Source organism: Dendrobates tinctorius, unplaced genomic scaffold (genome assembly GCF_039654945.1).
Source record: "Dendrobates tinctorius isolate UK_male_01 unplaced genomic scaffold, ASM3965494v1 ptg000070l, whole genome shotgun sequence".
Classification (NCBI taxonomy): Eukaryota; Metazoa; Chordata; class Amphibia; order Anura; family Dendrobatidae; genus Dendrobates; species Dendrobates tinctorius.
The window spans coordinates 96,713,662-96,738,398 of NW_027361738.1; the positions used below are offsets into that span (position 1 = coordinate 96,713,662).

Genomic DNA, 24,737 nt, shown 5'->3' on the forward strand with positions numbered 1-24,737 from the left:
AGGAGCAGTGTTATAGTAGTTATATTCTTGTACATAGGAGCAGTACTATAGTGGTTATATTCTTGTACATAGCAGCAGTATTTTAGTAGTTATATTCTTGTACATAGGGGCAGTATTATAGTAGTTATATTCTTGTACAGAGGAGCAGTATTATAGTAGTTATATTCTTGTACATAGGGAGCAGTATTATAGTAGTTATATTCTTGTACATATGGGGCAGTATTATAGTAGTTATATTCTTGTACATAGGGAGCAGTATTATAGTAGTTATATTCTTGTATATAGGGAGCAGTATTATAGTAGTTATATTCTTGTACATAGGAGGCAGTATTATAGTAGTTATATTCTTGTACATAGGAGCAGTATTATAGTAGTTATATTCTTGTACATAGGGGCAGTATTATAGTAGTTATATTCTTGTACATAGGAGCAGTATTATAGTAGTTATATTCTTGTACAGAGGAGCAGTATTATAGTAGTTATATTCTTGTACATAGGGAGCAGTATTATAGTAGTTATATTCTTGTACATATGGGGCAGTATTATAGTAGTTATATTCTTGTACATAGGGAGCATTATTATAGTAGTTATATTCTTGTATATAGGGAGCAGTATTATAGTATAGTCTTGTACATAGGGGGCAGTATTATAGTAGTTATACTCTTGTACATAGGGAGCAGTATTATAGTAGTTATATTCTTGTACATAGGGGCAGTATTATAGTAGTTATACTCTTGTACATAGGGAGCAGTTTTATAGTAGTTATATTCTTGTACATAGGGAGCAGTATTATAGTAGTTATATTCTTGTACATAGGAGCAGTATTATAGTAGTTATATTCTTGTACATAGGAGCAGTATTATAGTAGTTATATTCTTGTACATAGGAGCAGTTTTATAGTAGTTATATTCTTGTACATAGGAGCAGTATTGTTTCAGTGTAATTTTATGGCAGTAACACGGCTATAAATTACCTCTATGCTGGCAAATGGTTCCAACTCAAAAAACTTCTGTACCCAAAGCTCAAAATTCAGACCAAAGCAGTTGCAGACAGACCAGATATAGACGATTTCACATGGGCCAAGCCACAGAGTAGTGACTATGAATGTGGCAATAGTGGCGACCAGTTCTTTCTTTATATTATCATGATTCTCACCGAGGTAGTCGTAGACATATCTGTGTAGAAGAAGACAGTGTATGAACAATCTACCGCTCATATACATAATCCCTCTATAACCTGTCAGGGAGATTCTTATATTTTCTTTTCTCATTTTTTCTTGGATATATGAGAATTTATTACTATTACATATTGGAGCTGATGTATATTAATTTTTTGATTTTTTTTCTTTTTTTCAGAATAAGGGGTTATGTACATGTAATTTGTGACGTCCCCATAGAGCACAGAATGAGGACCTTTTTTTTGTTTTCTATGCGCCCCCCTCCCTGTTCTCAAACCTCCACAGTATGTTACATGAGTAAGTCTGTGTTTATTTAGAGGGTCTGCAGACTGCATGTAACTGCATGTGCAGCATTAGTTATAAAGTTTGGCCCCGTGTTCCTTTGATGGATTTCCTTGGAATGTGCACATTGTAGATTCAGACTGTAAGCGGCAAAAGCAAAAACAAAGCAACAGATATGAAAACAAGGAGTAAAGAAACACATGCGACAAGCCAGAATATGTGTTAATCTTCAGCGTACACCCCCTATTACTTTGATGGCGGCTTTATGTCATCTTTGGCCTCTCTCCGCGGCTTCATCAGGTCATCACCTGGATATACGCAAGCAGTCGTGATGGAGTTCCCAGCACCGGACAAGAAGAAAGCGTCCGATCACCTTTTCTGTGTCTTACAAAGACATTATGGTTGAAATGAAAAATCTCAAACGTTGACTCCTTAGAGCAGGGTTCCCCAACTCCAGTCCTCAAGGCCCACCAACAGATCATGTTTTCAGGATTTCCTTTGTGTTGCTCAGGTGATAATTGCTTCACCTGTGCAATACAAAGGAAATCATGAAAACATGATCTGTTGGTGGGCCTTGAGGACTGGAGTTGGGGAACCCTGCCTTAGAGCACAGAACAGATTCCACTGATCTGATGTCCGGTCCTTGTGCTGCGTGGTGTATACAAGTCTCTTCTTGTTTGTGGTCCTCAGTAGTGGCTTCTTTGCAGCATTTTGACCATGAAGGCCACTTCTCGTAGTCTTGTCTAGACACTTAATGTTAAGATATGTCTTCTACTTCATGTATGTGCTTTATTTTTGAGGGCTGTTATCTGCGGTGCTGTCAGTTTGTAGATTCTGAAGCTGGAAACTCTGATGAACTTATCCTCTGCAGTAGAAGTATTTCTAGATCTTCTCTTCATGGGACAGAATGAGAGACAGTTTCATCAGAGTGACAGTTTTCATGACTGCACATAAACATAATTTAAAGGTTGTAGCAATTTTTGGGAATGTCTAATCACGTCTTACAGTAATGATGGACGGTCGTTCTCACCATATTCTGTCTTAGAACAGTTGTAGTATAGAGCTCAGCACAGTATGGAGCTGTGCACCAACACTGCCTCTGCAAAACACACCTGGTGATTGCAAACAGTTACTGAGGACCGATGACTCCACAAATGAACTCTTGACGAGGTAACCTGTCCATCGGCAGCCGTTCCCGGTGACGACCTGATGAAGCTGCTGAGATGCCAAGGAGGGTGTGAAGCTGCCAGTAGAGTAAACGGGAGTATAAACAGAGCATAAACTTTTGCCTGTAATGTATTTATGGAATCTGACATTTGTATATAGAGGGTCTGGCCTGGAGACAGCATTAGTTTAGGGGACTGGTTTGGGGCTGCATTTGGTTAGGATGGAAGTCGTATTTGGGGTCTGTATTAAAATGATTGGGGCTAGATCTGGATTTTTGAGGGAGTAGGTATTAGTAAGGGTCTGCATATGTTTAGGGGGTATTAGTTTTAGGAGTCTGTATTTATTGAGCGGGACCGTAGACAGTATTAGTTAAGTTGGCTAGGTTTGTATTTACAGGGTCTGCTCTGTATATATTTAGGGGGTCTTGTTTGATGTTCTGCATTTTAAGAGTCCTGTCTGAGGTCTTTAATAGTTTAAGGGCTGTAAGGTCTGTAATTGTTTAGGGGGCCGAGAGACAGCATTATTTTAAAGGGTCTGGGCTGGCGCGTAATGAGCGCGGTCACAGAGGCGGGAGAGGGGACCGCCGACAGCCGCGCCTATTTCTGCTGGATGTGAGTCTGAGGACACACATATAGGTAAAATGTATTCCGGCTCTGAGATCCGCCAGGTCATAATACACGACGCCAGCCAATCAGACGTTGGCAGCTGATGTTAGCAGGGGCGCACGGCAGTGACGACATACGTTGCATATAGCAAGCACGGCCATGTCAGCTGGAGGTCTTTGTGTCTGGTACAGACAGGGACGCGGCACAACGTGGGACCACAGGAGCGTGAGTAGAATGTTTGCTTTTTTATGCGTAAAGGAACAGTGGGAAATATATATCAGGATGAGGGACAAACAGCGGGTGCGGAAAGTATTCAGACCCCTTTACATTTTTCACTCTTTGTTTCATTGCAGCCATTTGGTAAATTCAAAAAAGTTCATTTTTTTTCTCATTAATGTCCACTCTGCACAACATCTTGACGGAAAAAAAACAGAAATGTAGAAATTTTCGCCTCCTGAGATATTTTAACCATACCCGAGGGTATGGATTCATACAGGAGGACGGGACTCAGGACAAAGTAAACGTGAATGTCGGGTCCATTACGCAAAGGGGTCCCTTGCAAGAGTGGGACCACGTGACCTTTGTGCGAGAGGAAGGACCCCAGGGACCTATGCTGTGGCGGTCACTGTGGTTGCTGACAGTGAGGCGAGGCGGGAGGCGCAGCGTAATCGGCGGTCGCCTGTAACGGTCGCAGCTCCCACAGAACCCCAGCGGGCAGAGGCACCCTTACAGGGATCAGTGGCCGCTGTCGAGCCACGGGAGCAGGAGGCTCCAGGTGCCCTGAGTCAGGGGCTGACAGAGGCAAGAAGTAGGAGGAACAGTAGAGAATCCTCCTCCAGCGGGTCTTCGGGCCATATGTTTATCATAATCCAGGGCCAGAATTCGGCCCATTATTCCGGTCGCAAGGAGAGAAAGGAGTGAAGGCGACCCCTTTAATTGGTCTGGTTTTGCCGGTTGGACTAAATAAGAGACTGTTCTGCATCTCTGGAAGGGCGAGGAACCCTGAATGGCACGAGGACTGGGTGTCAGATACGGTCACAGTGAAGGGACTGTTTGTTTCGTTCCCCCATCATACAAGTTTTATATGCACTTGTTTGCGTACCCCCTGCTGGATTGCGGGACTGAACCCTGAAGGAGTTAATCGCCCTTGGAAAAAAATAGACTGGGTGTGGCTGCTTTAACTACTGAACTGTTTTAACCCTGAACTTGCCTGTTTTAACCTTGAACTGTCCCCTGATAAAGCAGCCCACTTGAGTTTAAGGGTCCTATTCCACTCAAGGAGGGAGGGGGAGGAACCTGTGTAGGAGGACACGAGGAGCGAGCCGGGTCAGGACCGCATGGACTACTGCTGAATTGGCCACTGGGCCAGTGTGTTTGTTTTTATCGGTCTCCTATGTTCGGATACCAGGAGTAGGGAAGGACTGGCCCAAGGACCTATTCTGTTGTGGCTTGACACCGTATGTGTACGGGGCCCAGGAGCCAGGGGACCAGGGTCAGACGGACCCACACTGAACGAACTTGAACTCTTTTGTTCCGGGGTTCCAACCCAGTGGAGCCAAAGTCACGGTTGACCCACCGGAAGTATCAGATAAAGACTGTCTTAAATTGTATATATGTTTAAAAAAAAGTTTTTGTAACAGTTTTACATTGACAGGTGCCGGGGACGACCATATTGTAGGAGGGAGTAGTGTAAGGAAGTGGCAGGGACCTTTACGTGCCTCCTCTCCCCTAGTAGCTGCTCACAGGATTGTGTGCAGCATCTCATTGTTTATTAATGTGAAAAGTAATGTTTATGTACTGTGATGTCATTTGTCTGTCAGGTACTATGTATAGGCTTAGGGCTAGGATAGGATCTTAGATAGTATAGGACTGTAGGGGGATTAGAATAGATGGCGACCCATTAGAGATATAGACTAAAATAGACAGGAGTGTTAGTTAGTTAGTTACAGGCAGCATAGGGGTTAAGCAAATGGGAGTGGTCACAGAGCAGAGCAGCACAGTGCAGGGAGGTGTAGGATGGAAACTTCCTGATTAGAGGCAGAAGTCTGGGCAGCCTGCCAGGGCAGGGTTCATGCAGTAGTGAGTCCAGACAGATTGCTGGTCGTGGGGATAAAGCTGCAACGGCAGTAAGGGACCCCAGGCGGAGAATGGTGCGGTGTTCACCAGCTCAACAAGATCATCCCCAAGAAGGATTTGGGGTCTAAGACCGGGGTGGGAGCAGCTGAGATGGTGTTCCCGGCACCTTTCCCAATTGGAACTGGACTAGGGGATGACAGAGAGCTGGTGACGTGGAACGCACAGGTGGGACACGGACTGTCCAAAGAGACTGCCCAGATGACAGGAAAAAGGAAAGCACGGACAGACCAGAGTTTGACTAGATGTACCACAGCGAATGCTGGGAGGAAAAGAGAGAGATTACAGAAAGAATAGAGTCTGCCTGGAAGGCACGGAAAGTGCAGGATACGTGGCTCTGTGTGATGACTATACTGCTGTCCAGTAAAGTTAAGCTGTTGGAAAAAGATGTCATCTCTGAAGTGATTTGTGCAGCTCATGGATGCAGAGCTGAGGGGAATCTGACAGAGCCTGTAAGGCTATGTGCACACGGTGCGGATTCTGCTGTGGAATTTTCCACACAGATTTTGCTAAATCTACAGGTAAAATGACCTGCGTTTTACCTGCAGTTTTAGTGAAGATTTAGTGCAGTTTTTGTGCGGATTTCCCCTGCAGTTTTCTATAAAGAAGCAGATGAAAAACTTCTGCAGAACTGCACAAAAGAAGTGACATGCGGCAGTTTTAAGGCTATGTGCACACACTGCAGATTCGTCTGCGGATTCGTATCTGCGGAACCGCAGGTAAAACCGCAGGTAAAATGACCTGCGGTTTTTCCTGCGGATTGGCCTGCGGTTTGCCACCTGGACAATGGAATAGGTGGCAAACCGCAGCAGAATCTGCAGAAACAATTGACATGCTGCAGGAAAAAAACTGCAGCTTTTCCGCAGGTAAAAATCCGCAGCATGTGCACAGCAGAATGTTAATCCCATAGGATAACATGCTACTGTACACTGCAGTTCTGCTGCGGTCAAAACTGCAGCAGAACCGCAGCGTGTGCACATGGCCTAAATGTGCACCAAATCTGCGTGGAAAAATCTGCAGCATGTGCACAGCGTTTTTTGTTTTACATAGCCTTAAATGGTACTGTACATCACTTGCAGTTCTGCTACAGTTCTGCAGGGCCAAAATCTGTTGCAGAACTGCACCAGAATTTGCACCATGTGCACATAGCCTTAGTGTGCTGTAGCACAGGCTGTACATGCAGCAGAAAGGACTTTGCATTTCATCTGTGGGCGCCAGGGTGTGGGAACACTACAGCTCGTTGCCACTACCACCCTGGCCGCCTTACATACAGGGGTTGGACAAAATAATGGAAACACCTAACGTTTTGGCATCATAATCTTAAAACATGTTATAAACATGCAAACCGTGACATATGGTAATGTTTTGTAGTTGATTATTTGTGTTATGTGATATGTGTATGTAAATTAACTGTTTGTTTTGCAGAATTGTCAGAACATTGATGAGAACCTGATACCAATGGCAGACCTCTCGGATTTTCAAAGAGGCCAAATTGTTGGTGCTCGTATGGCAGGCGCTAGTGTAACAAAAAGTGGCCGAATGCTTGGTCAAGAGGTACTGTCTCCAAAGTAATGACTGCGTTTGAAAGAGAAGGAAAAACGTCCGCAGCAAAGCACAGGTCTGGCCGAAAGGCGAAGTTGACTGAGAGAGACCGTCAGACTCTAAAGCGAATTGGGAGAGAGGATCACAAGACCACGGCTCCGAAAATCACTGCTGAGCTCAATGAACACCTACAGAACCCAGTTTCCACGAAAACAGTGCATCGGGAGCTGCACAAATCTGGATTCCACGGAAGAGCTGCAATTCGAAAACCGCTGCTCTAATAATAAATGTTTCCAAGCATTTAGAGTGGTGTAGAAACCTCCAGAATTGGTCCCTCGAGCAGTGGAAACATGTGATATTCTCAGACGAATTATCGTTTACCCTATTTCCGACCTCCGGCCGAGTGTACACTTGGAGACAGCCGAAAGAAGCATTCCATCCAGACTGCCTTCTCCCAACAGTAAAACATGGTGGAGGTTCTGTGATGATGGGTGCTATTTCGTGGAGATCCGTCAGGCCAATGATATCCCTACATGTAAGAATTAACAGCTGCGATTATTTAGACATTTTGGGCGACCAAGTGCATCCTATGGTTCAAGCACTGTTCCCGGAGGGGAACGCCATCTTTCAGGATGATAATGCACCAATTCATACAGCTAGAATCGTTAAAGCATGGCACGAGGAACATTGTAATGAAGTTGAGCATCTCATCTGGCCCCCACAATCCCCAGACCTCAACATTATTGAGCATTTATGGTCGATTTTTGTGCTGTTCCATCTAAAGTTATGACTGTATGCTTATTTAATTGTGTTATGTTACCCTTCTTTGTGTTCAGTTTTGCATTTGGTCTGCTGCCACCTGCTGTCCTTTTTCTGTATAGCAGACTGCAGCTAGTTAATTCTAATACATGCCTCCCACTTCCAGGTCAGGTCACTCCTCTTCCTGCAGGTGGCCATTATTAGTTTCATTTTCTCCTGGGAGAGACACGCTTACCAGGCCGTGAAAGGCATCAGTTTTATGACCACACACAATTTGCTCAATTTGCTGACTCATCGTGCTACCAACTTGCTGCACAACTTGCTGCACACACATTGCTGTATCACCTTGGTCGTTACACCTGCATTTCTGGAGAAGTGCTGCATTACCAGTCATATGCTGTATGTCCAGATTTCCAATAAACAAGTCTGGACTTCACAATATCTGGTGTGTATCATCTCTCCGGACGCATGAACAGCAAAACAGTAACAATGGTCCTGTCTGCTCTGCATTGAGGAATCGGAAGGTAGGAATCTCTCCCAGGCTCCCAGCCCCAATCAACTACACCTCCATTCGCCTCATATGGGGACAGAACAGTCAAAAAACTGCCTTGAAGCCCGGCAAAAAATCACCCTTATATCCTAACCCATCTGCCCACTCCATACTGCAGCCCTGCTCTGATAAAAAACTCTGCAGCGTCACCCCAGACCGCATTGTGCATAGAGACTGTATATTATACAACATTGCTGCAGATTGTCGGACTGCAAAACCCCACTGTGATGGTGTGATGTGTTATGTGGATGTCATTTTTTGTATATTCCTATTTTTAACAATTCCGGTTGTTTTCATAGTGTTCTTCTTATTACATTGTAAGCCTACAGCCTCACTGTATCTGTCTCTTGATGACCCCCTGTGGTGCATTAATCCCTAAGGCCCTTTGTTCTCCTCTGGGAGGTAACTTGTTTGACTACCCCTGGACAGGGAAGGGGGTGGGGGAAAGAACAGCAGCTGGACAACAAGTCAGTTCCGGTATAGACATGATGGTGAAAAGGCTGCATTTCAGAGAGAAGGATCCATTTCTATCCTCTGGTGCTAGAGTGTTTTGGAATCTCGTTTCCCTGGACATTTTATCCTGATACTGGACTGCATTCTTATTCTGGACTATCTTATCCTTTGTGTGGTGGACTGAATATGGACCTTTTCGTATTTTTGCCTGAATAAAGGTCTTGGAATTGTTCACTCTTCGCTTGCTCTGTTGATTGTGTGATACCAGAGAAGGACCCCGTGACAACTGGTGGCAGCGGTGGGATCAACAGAGCGTAACCCAATGGAGAACCACCCACAGAGTGAGTACAGAAATTGGACTGTATGCAGTTTACAGGAGAGAGCCAGAGACCTGGGCCTGAACTACCAGGGACTGACTAAAGAGGCCTTAATTGACCTACTGGTGGGCGCTAGCCCGGCCACCTCCTCCCAGATGTCTGAAGGACGAGCACTGGAGACAGGGATCCCCATCCAGAAAAGCCAGTGGTTGGTGTGGTATGAAGAAGAGATGGCGGTTCTGGGCCCCGGCGTCTCTCAGGAGTACAAGGAGGAGGCTGCCCGCCGGGCACAGCGGAGACAGGAAGCAATGGAGCTTGAAAATGGGAGTAACGCAATGTGGAGTGTAACCCCAACAATCCGGGAGCCTGTACGGATCACCCGGACAGAGTTTAAGCCGTTTGATGAGGCTTCTGGAGATGTGGAGGGGTTCTTCAAAGACTTTGAGCAGCAGTGTGCTGTGATGGAGGTGCCCAACTCTAGCTGGATGCGTTTGTTAGTGGGGCTCCTGAACGGAAGCATGGCGGAGGCTTACCGAACCATTGATGCACTGCGGAATCGGGATTATAACATTGTAAAGCGGACTATCCTGGATTACCATGCTATCACCCCAGACTCACATAGGGCCAAGTTCCGAGACCTCCCATGCACCACGGGGGGATCGTTTAGGATGTATGCACATAAGATGTCCGAGGCATGTCGGAGATGGCTGGAAGCAGAAAACGCCTTTACTGTGGAAGATGTTATACAGGCGTTCCTTATAGAACAATTTCTTGCCAAGTGCCCTGCAGAGGTACGGGAATGAGTCCGGGAGCGCACGCCGTTTACCGTGGATAGAGCTGCAGCCCTGGCTGATGAAGCCCTTACTATCCGGCCGCAATGGAGGAGGCTTCTGGACAATGAACCACGGCCTGCTCCCGCGCCCCGTCCCCCTCCAATTATATCTGCCCTTCCACCTAGTCGCAAGCCGATGACAATCACGCCTCACAATCCTAGGCCCCAACAGTTCCGACCACGACCTGGGGGTATCACAGAGAGGAGGTGTTATGGGTGTGGGCAACCTGGACATTTGCAGTCTGGCTGTCCCTCCAGGATTCGGAGGGAGCCCCACGCAGACCCACCTCGTCCAGTGCATCTTGTACATTCCACCACACCTGAGGAAGAGCTACCACCACCCCCACCAGAGTGGACCACCGACCACGGCACCATAGATACCCCTCCTGGAGTGTACGGACTCCGGCCTCTGTCCTTTAGCTACTCAGAGCAACGGCAACGCCACCTGCAGGATGTCTTTATTGATGGATACAAAGTGTCAGGATTTAGAGACACGGGGGCATTCTTGACTATCGCTGACCCCCGTGTGGTTCGACCCGAGGCAATTTACCAGGGTCCGGGAATTCCCATTGTCCTGGCGGGCGGTGCCCGCAAATATATACAGCGAGCTTCTGTGCGTTTGGATTATGGTTGTGGAGAAAAACTGTGTTGGATTGGAGTTATGGGAGGACTTCCTGCAGATATCCTCCTTGGGAACGACATTGGGGAGTTACAGTGCCAATTTGTGGGAGCAGTCACCCGACTACAGGCCCTTCAAGCACTACATCATCCGGACCCCACCGGGGAGCAACCACCACGAACCGCATCAGAGTCGGTAAGGAATACTTTCGCTGCTACTACATTGGGAGAGTCTTGGGACAGAGAGGAGTTTAGGAGAGAAATAGAGGGTGACACTACCTTAGCAGCCCTTAGGCGAAAGGCAGAAACTGGGCACTTGGGAGATAATGGGGATGGCTTCACTCGAGAAAATGGACTGTATTATCGTGTAACAAAGGGCAGTGACCAGGGCAACCCTGACGCAACGACCAGGCAACTCATTGTCCCTCAGAAGTACAGGGCACAGCTACTTCAACTGGCCCATGACATCCCCTTGGCTGGGCATCAAGGGAGAAAAAGGACTGAAAAGAGACTCACCCAAAATTTTTACAGGCCGGGCGTCTCGCAGTCGGTAGCCCATTATTGCCGCACCTGCGATGTGTGCCAGCGAATGCGGCATCCAGGAGCTCGACATAAGGTACCCCTGCAATCCCTGCCCATAATTGAGGAACCATTTCAACGTCTAGCCGTCGACATCATAGGTCCTCTGGCCCACCCCAGCAGGTCAGGGAAAAAATATATCCTGACCGTGGTGGACTATGCCACTAGGTATCCTGAAGCTGTGGCCCTGTCCAGTATTACAGCAGTAAAGGTAGCCGAGGCCCTTGTTACCATCTTTACCTGGGTAGGGTTTCCTAGTGAAATATTGTCGGATCAAGGCACTCAGTTCATGTCAGATCTGGTCCAGTCCCTATGGCATACCTGAGGTGTTCGAGCCATTCGCACCACACCATACCACCCACAGACCAACGGACTATGTGAACGCTTTAATGGAACCCTAAGAAATATGCTGAGGGCTTTTGTTGACGTTGAAAAAGACTGGGAAAAGTACCTGCCACATCTCCTCTTCGCCTATCGGGAGGTTCCCCAAGAGTCCACAGGGTTCTCTCCCTTCGAACTACTGTTTAGCCGGAAGGTCCGTGGGCCTCTCACTCTTCTGAAAGAACATTTGGAGGGAGACATTTCAGATACCGGAATGCCCATCGTTCCCTATGTTCTAGAGCTCAGAGACCATCTCGCCCAGCTAGCTAACTTCGCTAAAGAACATCAGCGAATGGCCCAGTCCAGACAAAAAACCTGGTATGACCGTAATGCCAGGAACCGGGAATTTATGGAAGGACAGCAAGTGCTCATGATTACTGCTTCCCCTGCCAACAAGCTTCAAGCAGTGTGGGAAGGCCCTTATCAGGTTGTCAAGAAAATTAATGACACTATGTTATTGCCCTGGACTCTAGTGGTTCTAGCTGTCTGCCACCCCCCAAGTGATACCGCCGCCGACGAGTATCTCCCAGATCTCCTCCAGGTTGCCCAAGCGGGAGGATCACTGGAACAAGTGCCCCTGGGCTCCCATTTATCGGATATACAAAAGGATGATATTGTCGCCGTACTAAGGCCGAGGGCTGCTGCTTTCTCCTCAAAGCCGGGGAAGACTACTCTCACCAGTCACCATGTGGAAACCCCCGGACAACGCCCCATCCAGCAGGCTGCCTACCGGGTTCCAGAGGCTGTTCACGGCATGATAAAGAACGAACTGGAGGAGATGAAACAACTGGGAGTTATTCAGCCATCTCACAGTTCTTGGGCCTCTCCTGTCGTCCTGGTCCCCAAGAAGGATGGTACAACACGATTCTGCGTTGATTACAGACGACTAAATGATGCCACCAAGAGTGATGCTTATCCCATGCCCAGGATTGATGATCTATTGGATCGTCTGGCCAGTGCCCAATTTGTGACCACATTAGACTTGAGCAAGGGGTACTGACAGATACCTCTAACGGAGGACGCTCGGGAGCGCTCAGCCTTCATTACTCCATTTGGGCTTTATGAGTTCCTGGGAATGCCCTTTGGGATGAAAACTGCCCCCGCTACGTTCCAGAGACTGGTGGATCGACTGTTACAACAATGTCAGGACTTTGCCTGTGCTTACTTAGACGACATCGCCATTTTTAGCACAACCTGGGAGGAACATCTTAAACACTTGGGCATAGTGCTGGACTGTATCCTTACTGCAGGACTGACCATTCGCCCTGATAAGTGCCAAATAGGGATGGCTGAGGTGCAGTACCTCGGGCATAGAGTAGGGGGTGGGACACTAAGGCCAGAGCCTGCCAAGGTGGAAGCCATTAGCAACTGGTGTAGACCCCAGACTAAAAAGCAGGTACTTGTGTTTTTAGGAACTGCGGGCTACTATCGCAAAATTGTTTCTAACTTCAGCACCTTGGCCAAGCCCCTAACCGACCTGACCCGCAAGAACATGCCTAGGAATGTGACATGGACGCATGCATGCGAGGATGCCTTTTCAGCGTTAAAGACTGCCCTCGTCACTGCTCCTGTCTTGGCTGCCCCGGATTATAAACGCAGGTTCCTCGTGCAGACAGATGCATCCACCTTTGGGATTGGGGCAGTACTTAGCCAAGTGAATGCCGCCGGAGAAGAACATCCTGTTGCTTTTGCCAGTCGGAAACTACTGGATCGGGAAGTTGCCTATGCCACTATTGAAAAGGAGTGCCTTGCCATCGTATGGGCGCTAAAAAAATTGCAGCCCTACTTGTATGGCAGAGACTTTACGATTGTTACAGACCACAACCCCCTCACATGGCTGAATCGCGTATTAGGGGACAATGGAAGATTGCTGCAGTGGAGCTTGTTCTTACAACCCTACAGCTTCTCCATCCAATACAAGCGAGGAAGCCAACACCAGAACTCCGATGGACTGTCTCGACAAGAAGAACCATAGGCTCCCCAGGCCGACCTACCCCTGCCACTGTACAAGGAACTATAAATAACTGAGCAATGTGGACTAAAGTGAGCAGGCCAGAGGTCTGTGTAGACCTCATGGCGTGCTCACTTATTATAGGGGGGGAGAGGTTGTGATGGTGTGATGTGTTATGTGGATGTCATTTTTTGTATATTCCTATTTTTAACAATTCCAGTTGTTTTCATAGTGTTTTTCTTATTACATTGTAAGCCTACAGCCTCACTGTATCTGTCTCTTGATGACCCCCTGTGGTGCATTAATCCCTAAGGCCTTTTGTTCTCCTCTGGGAGGTAACTTGTTTGACTACCCCTGCACAGGGAAGGGGGTGGGGGGAAAGAACAGCAGCTGGACAACAAGTCAGTTCCGGTATAGACATGATGGTGAAAAGGCTGCATTTCAGAGAGAAGGATCCATTTCTATCCTCTGGTGCTAGAGTGTTTTGGAATCTCGTTTCCCTGGACATTTTATCTTGATACTGGACTGCATTCTTATTCTGGACTATCTTATCCTTTGTGTGGTGGACTGAATATGGACCTTTTCGTATTTTTGCCTGAATAAAGGTCTTGGAATTGTTCACTCTTCGCTTGCTCTGTTGATTGTGTGATACCAGAGAAGGACCCCGTGACACCCACAATTCTCTAAAAACACATTGGGGATCTCGTCAGGATGTCTTAACCGAGCTGCACTGCGATTTCCAGCCCCCAATTCAAAAGTTCAGTTTCTTAAAGAGATAGTGCACCTTAAATCAAAATGGCCGAAAAAGACCCTGCACAGTCTCCCACTGCTGAAACAGAGCAAATACTACCCGATCCTGTCCATTATGAAGAGGGGGAAACAGAGCCAGCTTCAGAAACAGACCAAGACTCACGACCAAAACGCTCTGTCAAGCCAACCATAAAGGCTGTCGAAAACTATCACAATATGAAGGATAAGTTCAATGACAACCTGGACGACCTATGGGAACGAGTCACCTCCCTCATGTCAAGCATCCAACGCCACAAAAATGATGCAGTGAGTCTACAGGACACTATAAAACGGCTAGACACGGCCCACGGACGATACAAGAGACTGTCCGCAAGGTACGCCGCCTTCTTAAAAGACTCTAATATTGATGAAGCCTCATCAGAATTAAACAAAGTGGATTCCACAGAAAGAGAAAGGGACGCCGCCGTGCAAGACGCCAAAGATAAAGCGGAGCTCCATACTGCTCATCTGCAAGAATTAAGATCCTTAAGATCCCGCAGGTCAGGCTCATCCAGACACTCTTCTCGGTCATACAAATCATCCTGCTCAAGAACTTCAGCCCTCAGCGACAGAATCCTGGAGGCCCGTTTAAACTCAGAGCGATCCAAATTAAGATGCTCCCACACAGAAAAGAAAGCAGAAGCAGAGGCAGAAGCCAAGAAAGCAGAAGCAGAGGCAGAAGCCAAGAAAGCAGAAGCAGAGGCTCGGGCAAAGATTCTTCAAACAGAAATGGAGGAAATCTGAAGTAAAAATACTCGACCAAGCATTGAATCAAAACCTCGACCCGATTTGCCTACCTCAACTGGAAGAAGAGGACCCAGCCGTCCGTACCAGTGATTACGTGCAGAAACAGATATCTGCAGCACACACCTCCAGCGACGTTCAACCAAACAATGTGGAAACGTCCAAGTCAGCCCAACTTACAGTGCCAGTGTTACCCACAGCATCTGCAGAGACCCAAGACCAACGCCATAATGTGTCCCCTCAGGTGCAGCAATCATCACAAGACGACCATAAGATGCACTCCAGTCCATCTCCACAGTTCAAACCGCAGTCATCGAAATCTCCAGCGGTTAAACCACAGCTCAAACCTGCAGCAACATCATTCTACCTGGGAACAATTCACCCTTCCACACCACACAGCTTATATGCCTGAGAGGCAACACAAGCTAACATGGTAACAAGGAGTGAAGGATCGGAGTTAGCCAGGTTTATGGTGAGCAAAGATCTAATCAGCACCAGCCTCTCAAAGTTTGACGACTGTGCAGAGAACTACAGAGCCTGGAAAGCAACCTTCAAGGCCACCATTGCTGACCTCAACCTATCTGCAGAACGGGAGCTCGACCTCATGGTAAAATGGTTGGGTCCTGACTCCACAAACCGTATCAAGAGTCTTCGGACCGTCTACATGGGGCAAGCTGAAGCAGGTCTCGCTGCTGCCTGGCTGAGACTTGAAATAACCTATGGCAGCGCTGAAGCCATAGAAAAGTCCCTATTCAAGAGACCGCAGAATGCTCCAAGGATCAACCTTAAGGAAGCCCACAAGCTTCTCGACTTAAGCGATCTGCTTATGGAACTGGAACTCGCAAAGAGAGACCCTCGTCTGTCTGGATTATGCTACCTGGACACTGCCCATGGGGTGAACCCAATCGTCTCAAAGCTGCCACATAGTCTGCAAGAGAAGTGGGCAGTATGCATTTCCAGGTACAAAAGATCACATGATGTCACCTATCCTCCGTTCAATCAGTTCTGCAAGTTTGTTGACCAACAGGCCCAAATGAGAAACGACCCTAGCCTAGACTTCCTGGAGTCTAACACTACAGCTCCAGCAACACCGTCATCAAGGTATGAAAGCGTCTCACATAGACGCAAGGACTTGAGGCGCAGTATAAGTGTCAGAAAGACTAACCTGCCACCACCCGCAGTAACTGCCGATAAGCAGTAGACTATTCCATCGAGAGATATGTCTTTCAATCGTGAGTGTCCCATTCACAAAAAACCGCACTCACTGAATAAATGTAGAGGCTTCAGGTCCAAAACCATGCAGGAGTGCAAGAAAATCCTCAGTGAACTTGGGGTATGTTTCAAGTGCTGCGCCTCATTAGAACACATGGCCAATGACTGTAAATCTGCCATTAAGTGTGAAGAGTGTCATAGTGACAAACACACATCAGCTTTGCATCCAACCTCAGCCACCAGCGATCCAGCAGTCACAGTTACCTCTAGTCCGGCTACAACCCATGGCGGGGAGCCACAGAATAACGCCAATTCTACCACGGCTGTCTCCTGCTCATGCTCAGAGGTATGTGGGTAGAGCCAAAGTGATAAATTCTGTGCCAGGATATGCCTAAACAGAGTTTATCCAGAAGGGCAACCAGAGAAGGCAGTAAATATGTATGCCATCATTGACTATCAGAGCAATCGATCCCTAGCTGGGCCTAAGTTCTTTGAAGCCTTTGGAATCAAGGGACCAGCAACGCCCTATACTCTGAATACGTGCTCAGGCTGCATAGAGACCAGCGGCAGGAGGGCACAAGGTTTCATTGCTTCTCCTGTCAACGGAGGCGTAGAAATACCCTTACCTACGCTAATCGAATGCGATCAAATACCCGACCAAAGGGATGAGATCCTTACCCCGGAAGCTGCATTCCACCAACCACACCTAAGGCACCTAGTCAGCGTCATCCCACCTATAGACACAGATGCTGAAATCCTACTTCTGCTCGGTAGAGACAATTTAAGGATACATAAGGTCCGCCAACAGTGCAATGGTCCCGACTATGCCCCCTACGCACAGAGACTCGACTTGGGTTGGGTAATCATAGGAAATGTGTGCTTGGACCGAACAAGAGTCGATTCTTTTAAGACCTACGTACACCGAGATGGACGAACTACTTTCTGCAAACCATGCCCTCATCACTATGATGTGAAAGAGAAGCCTCCAGATCCAGTACAGCTGCCTGATATAATTCCTTCTCCCTATGCAGACGACTTGGGAAGATCAGTGTTTCATACAACTAAGGATGACAACATAGTAACCCCGTCAATGGAAGACAAGGAATTTGTCAGGATAATGGACAATGAGTTCCTTAAGGACGAGACCAATCACTGGGTTTTTTCCCCTACCCTTCCGAGCTACCAGGGTAAGACTCCCGAACAATTGTGAACAAGCCTTGTCCAGATTCAACTCTCTCCAGCGCACACTTAGCAACAAACCGGAGGTGAAAGAACACATTGTCACCTTTATGAGCAAGATATTCCGGAATAACCATGCGGAGCCAGCGCCTCCCTTAAACGAAAACGAGGAGTGCTGGTACCTACCCTCATTCGGAGTATATCACCCACGGAAACCTAAGCAAATTAGAGTTGTCTTTGATTCAAGCGCCAAACATCAAGGTGTATCTCTCAACGATGTCCTCCTCATGGGTCCTAGCCTTACAAACAACCTAATAGGATTGTTGATGAGGTTCCGGAAAGAGCCCATCACCGCCGACATTGAACAGATGTTCCACTGTTTCATAGTCAGAGAGGACCGCAGGAATTTCCTCAGGTTCCTATGGTACAAGGACAATGACCCCAGCAAAGAGATGGTGGAGTATCGCATGAGAGTGCACGTATTCGGGAACAGCCCTTCCCCAGCAGTGGCAACCTATGGCCTGCGGAGAACCGCTCAAGAAGGACAGACCGAAAATGGAACAGATGCCAGAGACTTTGTAGAGAAAGACTTCTATGTAGATGATGGAGTAAAATGCCGACAGAAGAAGCAGCTATCGATCTACTCAAGAGGACCCAAGGTATGATGTACCAAACTAAGCTTAGATTGCACAAAATTGCTTCAAACAGCCAGGCTGTCATGAGAGCCTTTGATTCAAGTGATCACGCACCAGGATTCAAGGACATAGACCTGGGACCAGACTGTTCGCCTGTGCAGAGAAGCTTAGGCTTGAGGTGGAACCTGTCAGTCGACACCTTCAGTTTCCAAATCAACTGTGCAGACAAACCATTCACTAAATGTGGTGTCCTGTCAGTGGTGAATAGCTTATACGACCCACTGGGGTTCGTAGCACCAATTACCATACAAGGTAAATCCCTTCTGAGACAGCTTTCCGAAACCGTCAAGGAGTGGGATGCCCCACTCCCTCCAGAGAAGGAACCAAAATGGGAAACCTGGAAGCAGTCTTTGTGTGCCTTGGATGAGATGCTACGCCAGAACCTCACTTGCTGCTAGCACTAGGAAGGAACTCCATGTGTTCTCGGATGCATTCACGGAGGCCATTGCAGCAGTTGCCTATCTGAAGGTAACGGGACCCGACATTCAAGATCATGTTGGGTTCGTCTTCGGCAAGGCTAAGTTGGCTCCCAAGCCTGACCACACTATTCGCAGACTTGAACTCTGTGCGACCGTGCTTGCAGTAGAACTCGCAGACTTTATACAGCACGAGCTTGACACCAACATAGACGACGTACAATACTACAGTGACAGTAAGGTTGTCTTAGGCTACATCTACAACCAAACAAGGCGCTTCTACGTCAGTAACCGCATCGAAAGAATAAGGAGGTCTTCCAAGCCTGAACAATGGCACTATATCCCATCTGAACTTAATCCAGCTGACCATGCCACTAGACCTATGTCTATAAGGTCCTTTGCTAACTCTTCTTGGCTTTCAGGTCCTAAGTTTCTGATTGAACAGAAGGGAAGCGAACGTGTTCAGGAAGTCTTCAGCATCCAGGATCCGGATGACGATCCAGAAGTCCGCTCCGAGGTCAGTGCTTTGGCGACGAACTCTAAAACAACCTCCAGCCTCGGTTGCCAGCGCTTCGAATGCTTCTCCAATTGGATAAGACTCGTCAAGACTATCGCAAGGTTAGTCCACATTGCAAGATCTTATCACAACTCACGTGGAGGCAAAGACTGTCACAGCTGGCACGTCTGCCTGTAAACCACTCTCTGCTGAGGACATTTCTCACTGAGTCCCTTATAATACGTTACGTCCAGCAGAGCGTATTCAGTACTGAATGGGAATGCCTACACCACAAACAGCAGATCTCTCTGAAAAGCCCCATTGCCCATTTGAATCCATTAATGGACAGCTTCGGTTTGCTGAGAGTCGGTGGTCATTTAAATCAAGTCAAGATTGCGGCATCAGAGCAACATCCTTGCATCACTCCCAGTAAACATCATATCACTAATCTACTGATCTGGCACTTTCATGAAAAAACAGCACCAAGGCAGGCAGATCACAGAAGGCAAGTTATGGTTCATAGGTATGAAAAGACGTGTAGCAGGATCACTACATCGCTGTGTGCAATGTCGGAAAACCAGAGGAAAACAGGTACATCAACAAATGGCCGAATTGCCCTCTGACAGATTGAGTGCCGAACCGCCTTTCACCTACGTTGGCCTAGATGTCTTTGGGCCATGGATGGTATCTGCACGCAGAACTCGAGGTGGCCATGCCAACAGCAAACATTGGGCAGTACGATTCACTTGCATGAGTGTCTGTGCCGTCCACATAGAGGTAATAGAGTGTATGGACACATCCAGCCTGATCAACGCCCTCCGGTGGTTTCTAGCGATCAGAGGACCGGTGAAACAGTTGAGGTCTGACCGCGGAAGCAACTCCATCGGTGCATGTCGAGAGCTGGATATTAACATCAAGCCAATTCAGGATCAACTAGCAGAAAGAGGTTGCACCTGGATCTTCAATCCTCCGCATAGTTCTCACATGGGAGGTTCCTGGGAAAGGATGATCGGGACCTCACGCAACATCCTGAACTCTATGTTTATGGACGTAAACTCTTCAAGGCTTACGCATGAGACCTTGGTTACTCTTCTGGCTGAAGTTTCTGCCATAATCAACTCAAGACCACTTGTCCCAGTGTCCATGGATCCCGAAAAACCGACCATTCTTAAGCCAGCTGCTCTTCTCACCCACAAGACCGGGAACCCGCTAACAGTTAGTGGAGAGTTTACTCATGCAAACATCTACCAGAAACAGTGGAAACGTGTGCAGTACCTCGCTGACAACTTCTGGAGCCGGTGGAGAAAGGAATATCTCGTGACTCTCCAAGAAGAAGAAAATGGCGACAGAATAAACCGAACTTGAAAGAAGGAGACGTGGTACTAATGAAAGAACAACAAGCCCGAAGGATCGACTGGCCTATGGGAATCGTTACAAAGACTTTCCCTAGTCAAGACGGTAAGGTCCGGAAGGTGGAGCTGAAGGTCCTTAGGAAAGGCGAGCCTAAGACATTTCAGAGGCCAATCCACGAGCTCGTATTGATACTGCCAATTGAGGACATTCCAGTAGGATGAACCATGAACAGAACTCTGCCCTAGGGCTTCGTCCATTGGATTACCATTGGGTCGGAGACAGTTTGGCCTAGTGCGGCTTCTCCGGTCCGAAGATGGGTATCATTGGATTGTCTCAGGAACTGACTGTCATCTACCTCGTTTTGAAGCTGTCATTATTGCATGCATATTTGTGCTTCCTTTCTAGGTTATCGAACTTTACTTAAACAAAAACATTAATATAGTGAAATCCCTTACGGAATTTCAGATGGGGAGTGTGCTGTTCCATCTAATGTTATGATTATATGCTTATATAGATTGTGTTATGTTACCATTCTTTGTGTTCAGTTTTGCATTTGGTCTGCTGCCACCTGCTGTCCTTTTTTTGTATAGCAGACTGCAGCTAGTTAATTCTAGTACATGCCTTCCACTTCCAGGTCAGGTCACTCCTTCTCTTCCTGCCGGTGGCCATTATTAGATTCATTTTCTCCTGGGAGAGACACACTTACCAGGCTGTGAAAGGCACCAGTTTTTTGACCACTCACAATTTGCTCAATTTGCTGAATCATCGTGCTACCAACTTGCTGCACACCTTGCGGCACACACATTGTTGTACCACCTCGGTCGTTACACCTGCATTTCTGGAGAAGTACTGCACTACCAATCATACGCTGTATGTCCAGATTTCCAATAAACAAGTCTGGACTTCACAATATCTGGTGTGTATCATCTCTCTGGACGCATGAACAGCAAAACAGCAACAATGGTCCTGTCTGCTCTGCATTGAGGAATCGGAAGGTAGGAATCTCTCCCAGCCCCAATCAACTACACCTCCATTCACCTCATGTGGGGACAGAACAATTTTAGAGTTTCAAGTTAGACGTTGCCATCGTCGCTCAAAGAACTGGAGGGTGTTTTAACTGAAGAATGGGCTACAATTCCTTTGGAAACAATTCACACCTTCTATGAATCCATACTTCGGATAATTGAGGCTGTAATCGCCGCAAAAGGTGGACCTACACCATATTAAACTAACTTTTGTTGATGTTTCCATTAATTTGTCCAACCCCTGTATATCAGGCAAGAGACATACATACCAGGACAGGGGACATTAGCACAGGATGGTGAACATTATGAAATAATGGGGGGGCAACAGGTATGTCTTCATAGGATTTAGAACAGTACAAGGGCCAATAAATTTGTCCAACAAGCAGGGGGTAAACAGGTCCAAATATAGCACTGGGTCCCATCGGATTCTAGCTATGCCACTGGGCCTGGGTTTAGAGGGCCTGGTCTTGTATAGAGGGCCTGGTCTTTTGTATTTAAAAGGTCTGGATTTCGTTAGGGAGTTTGTATTAGGGGAGTTTGGTCTGGGGTCTGTATATGTTTATGAGTCTGTGTTGATTTTGCAGTGGGGATAAATGGACTACTGATTTAATTGCCACCGGTTGGGGTGTGGTGTATATAAATAGGAGGGGCATGGAGTACAGTTAGGCGTGTCCTATATAAATAGGAGGGGCATGGAGTATAGTTGGGTGTATCCTATATAAATAGGAGGGGCATGGAGTACAGTTGGGCGTGTCCTATATAAATAGGAGGGGCATGGAGTATAGTTGGGTGTATCCTATATAAATAGGAGGGGCATGGAGTATAGTTGGGCGTATCCTATATAAATAGGAGGGGCATGGAGTATAGTTGGGTGTGTCCTATATAAATAGGAGGGGTATGGAGTACGGTTGGGTGTGACCTATATAAATAGGACAGGCATGGAGTATGGTTGGGTGTGTCCTATATAAATAGGAGGGGCATGGAGTATAGTTGGGCATGTCCTATATAAATAGGAGGGACATGGAGCATAGTTGGGTGTGACCTATATAAATAGGAGGGGCATGGAGTATGGTTGGGCATGCCCTATATAAATAGGAGGGTCATGGAGCATAGTTGGGTGTGACCTATATAGATAGGAGAGGAATGGAGTATGGTTGGGCATGCCCTATATAAATAGGAGGGGCATGGAGTATAGTTGGGCGTGACCTATATAAATAGGAGGGGCATGGAGCATAGTTGGGTGTGACTTATAAATAGGAGGGGCATGGAGTATGGTTGGGCGTGACCTATATAAATAGGAGGGGCATGGAGTATAGTTGGGCGTGTCCTATATAAATAAGAGGGGCATGGAGTATAGTTGGGTGTGTCCTGTACCTGTAAAAATAGGAGGGGCATGGAGTATGGTTGGGCATGTCCTATATAAATAAGAGGGGCATGGAGTATAGTTGGGTGTGTCCTGTATAAATAGGAGGGGCATGGAGTATGGTTGGGCATGTCCTATATAAATAAGAGGGGCATGGAGTATAGTTGGGTGTGTCCTGTATAAATAGGAGGGGCATGGAGTATAGTTGGGTGTGACCTATATAAAGAGGAGGGGCATGTAGTATAGTTGGGTGTGTCCTATATAAATAGGAGGGGCATGTAGTATGGTTGGGGCGTGTCCTATATAAATAGAAGGGGCATGGAGTATGGTTGGGGCGTGTCCTATTTAAATAGGAGGGGAATGGAGTAAAACATTTTGCAGCACTTAATACGTCACTTCACAGAATCTGTGCGATGTTTTTGGGCAGAAATAACAGCTGTGGGGATGTCTGACACCCGGCTGATACTCACTTGCAAAGCCAGTCATTAATTCCTCTGTCAAAATGCCTGAAACAAAGGAAAACCAAAGAAATGAAATGAATGAACCTGGCGGATATTTACTTATTACTTATTTTTTGTCATCACTTTGTTAAGCAGCTTTGCGAACATCATTTATTAGATATCCCCTATCGTTTTGTGTATACAGCTCCTGCGCAGACCTATGTGCCTCCATGGTTGAAGACTAAAACATACAGTCTGGGCTGTAGATTATCCGTAGAAGAAGGAATCATACACTGTGGCTTCATAGCTATGTGTATATACGATCAGACTACACAGGATTTGTTTGTAGTCTGTTACCATGGAGATATACAGCTCTGCATAGGAGCTGTGTACACAAAACATTTAAATCAACATTATGTTACAATGACGAGAAAATAGTGTTAATTAGGCGTTGACTTACGTTTCAGCGAAGACATATAGCATGGTGATACACTTGGGGGGCTGCGGCGGGTCCAGGTGGTCCAGTCTGGAGATGGTGTTTATAACTCCAAACATCACGGCTGCCTTCACCCAATCGTAGACTAAGTTAGAGTACGCCAATCCGGCTGCCGGGAAGATCGGAGCGCGGAGTTATAGAACTTTCAGAAGCAGATACCTTGTGCTTTAATTTATCGCTGTTTACAAGATTTCTGCTTGCTGACCATGAATGGAAACATCTCATGTGCACAGATCTGGTGGGTCGGGGTGGGGAGCGGGTGAGGGTTAGTACTTGTAAGTTTCCTGAACTTTTCTTAAGTTTAGGAAAGTTTTGACATTTCCCTGTCTCAAATCTACAGGGATCTGCAGAGATCAAAAAGATCAGGATTAACGGTGAGAAAAGCGGCCGGCAGTCACCAGAAATGGAACAAAGTATCTTAGCTTTTCCTGAATCCGGGAGAGCCGGGGCGGCGGCGGCCGCTCAGGACACTTTTATACTGAGGTGTTACAATGAGCATTGCTACAAAAAATTCAGAATTTGGCTCTGAATAGAGAAAAGAAAAAAGTTGCCTCACCCAGGGACCAATCTGAAAGTTTCTTCACCATCTTTAAGTCTGACGGTATGGAGAGAATGTAGAGGAAGTGGAAGACGACGTCCACGAGGAGGATGATCAGCACGTGGACCACGGCCTGGACCCGGATGCTCCTCATCTCGTAGTCTTTACGGGCCGTGCTCTTGCTGCTTACCTGCAATGGCAGAAGGTACAGATTAGAATAGAAAAACGGTCTAAGAAAAAATTCTGTATTATTGGATGCCGGATTAAAGGAATTTCAGTGAATGTGAAACATATCTGAATGATATACTTCCCGGAATTCATCAGGGTGCGTTATTATAGCAGATTGAATAAATAAAAACTCAGCACCTGCCCCTTTAAAAGTCCTACTTCTTAAAGGGAAAGTCAAGTGAAATTACCGGCGAGCTCTGAATGCCAGACAGCCCCCGGACATTTGTTTGCAGCCCAGCCACATAAGGCAAAAACGCAAATTAAAATTATATTTATAGGGAAGTGAAAAAGTATATGCCCCCATAATATGGTGCAGTCGTCGTCTTTACAGAAACCTGAACAGACGGGTATTAAGGGAGGCGATTAATATTTAATATGGAGCCCGTTGGTTTTGGACCCCCCCCCTCTCAAATGTCA

General features: G+C 46.9%; 1 protein-coding gene across 1 annotated transcript in view; it reads right to left on the reverse strand.

Moving 5' to 3' along the window:
* HHATL (hedgehog acyltransferase like) overlaps nucleotides 1-24,737 on the reverse strand; it is a 62,893-nt gene that overhangs the window by 14,868 nt on the left and 23,288 nt on the right. The window contains exons 7-10 of the mRNA XM_073582186.1: nucleotides 24,111-24,282; nucleotides 23,519-23,663; nucleotides 23,089-23,124; nucleotides 974-1,175 (exon numbers count right to left, since the gene is read on the reverse strand). Of these exons, the coding sequence (XP_073438287.1) occupies nucleotides 974-1,175; nucleotides 23,089-23,124; nucleotides 23,519-23,663; nucleotides 24,111-24,282 (555 nt within the window). The remainder of the gene's footprint in view (nucleotides 1-973; nucleotides 1,176-23,088; nucleotides 23,125-23,518; nucleotides 23,664-24,110; nucleotides 24,283-24,737) is intronic.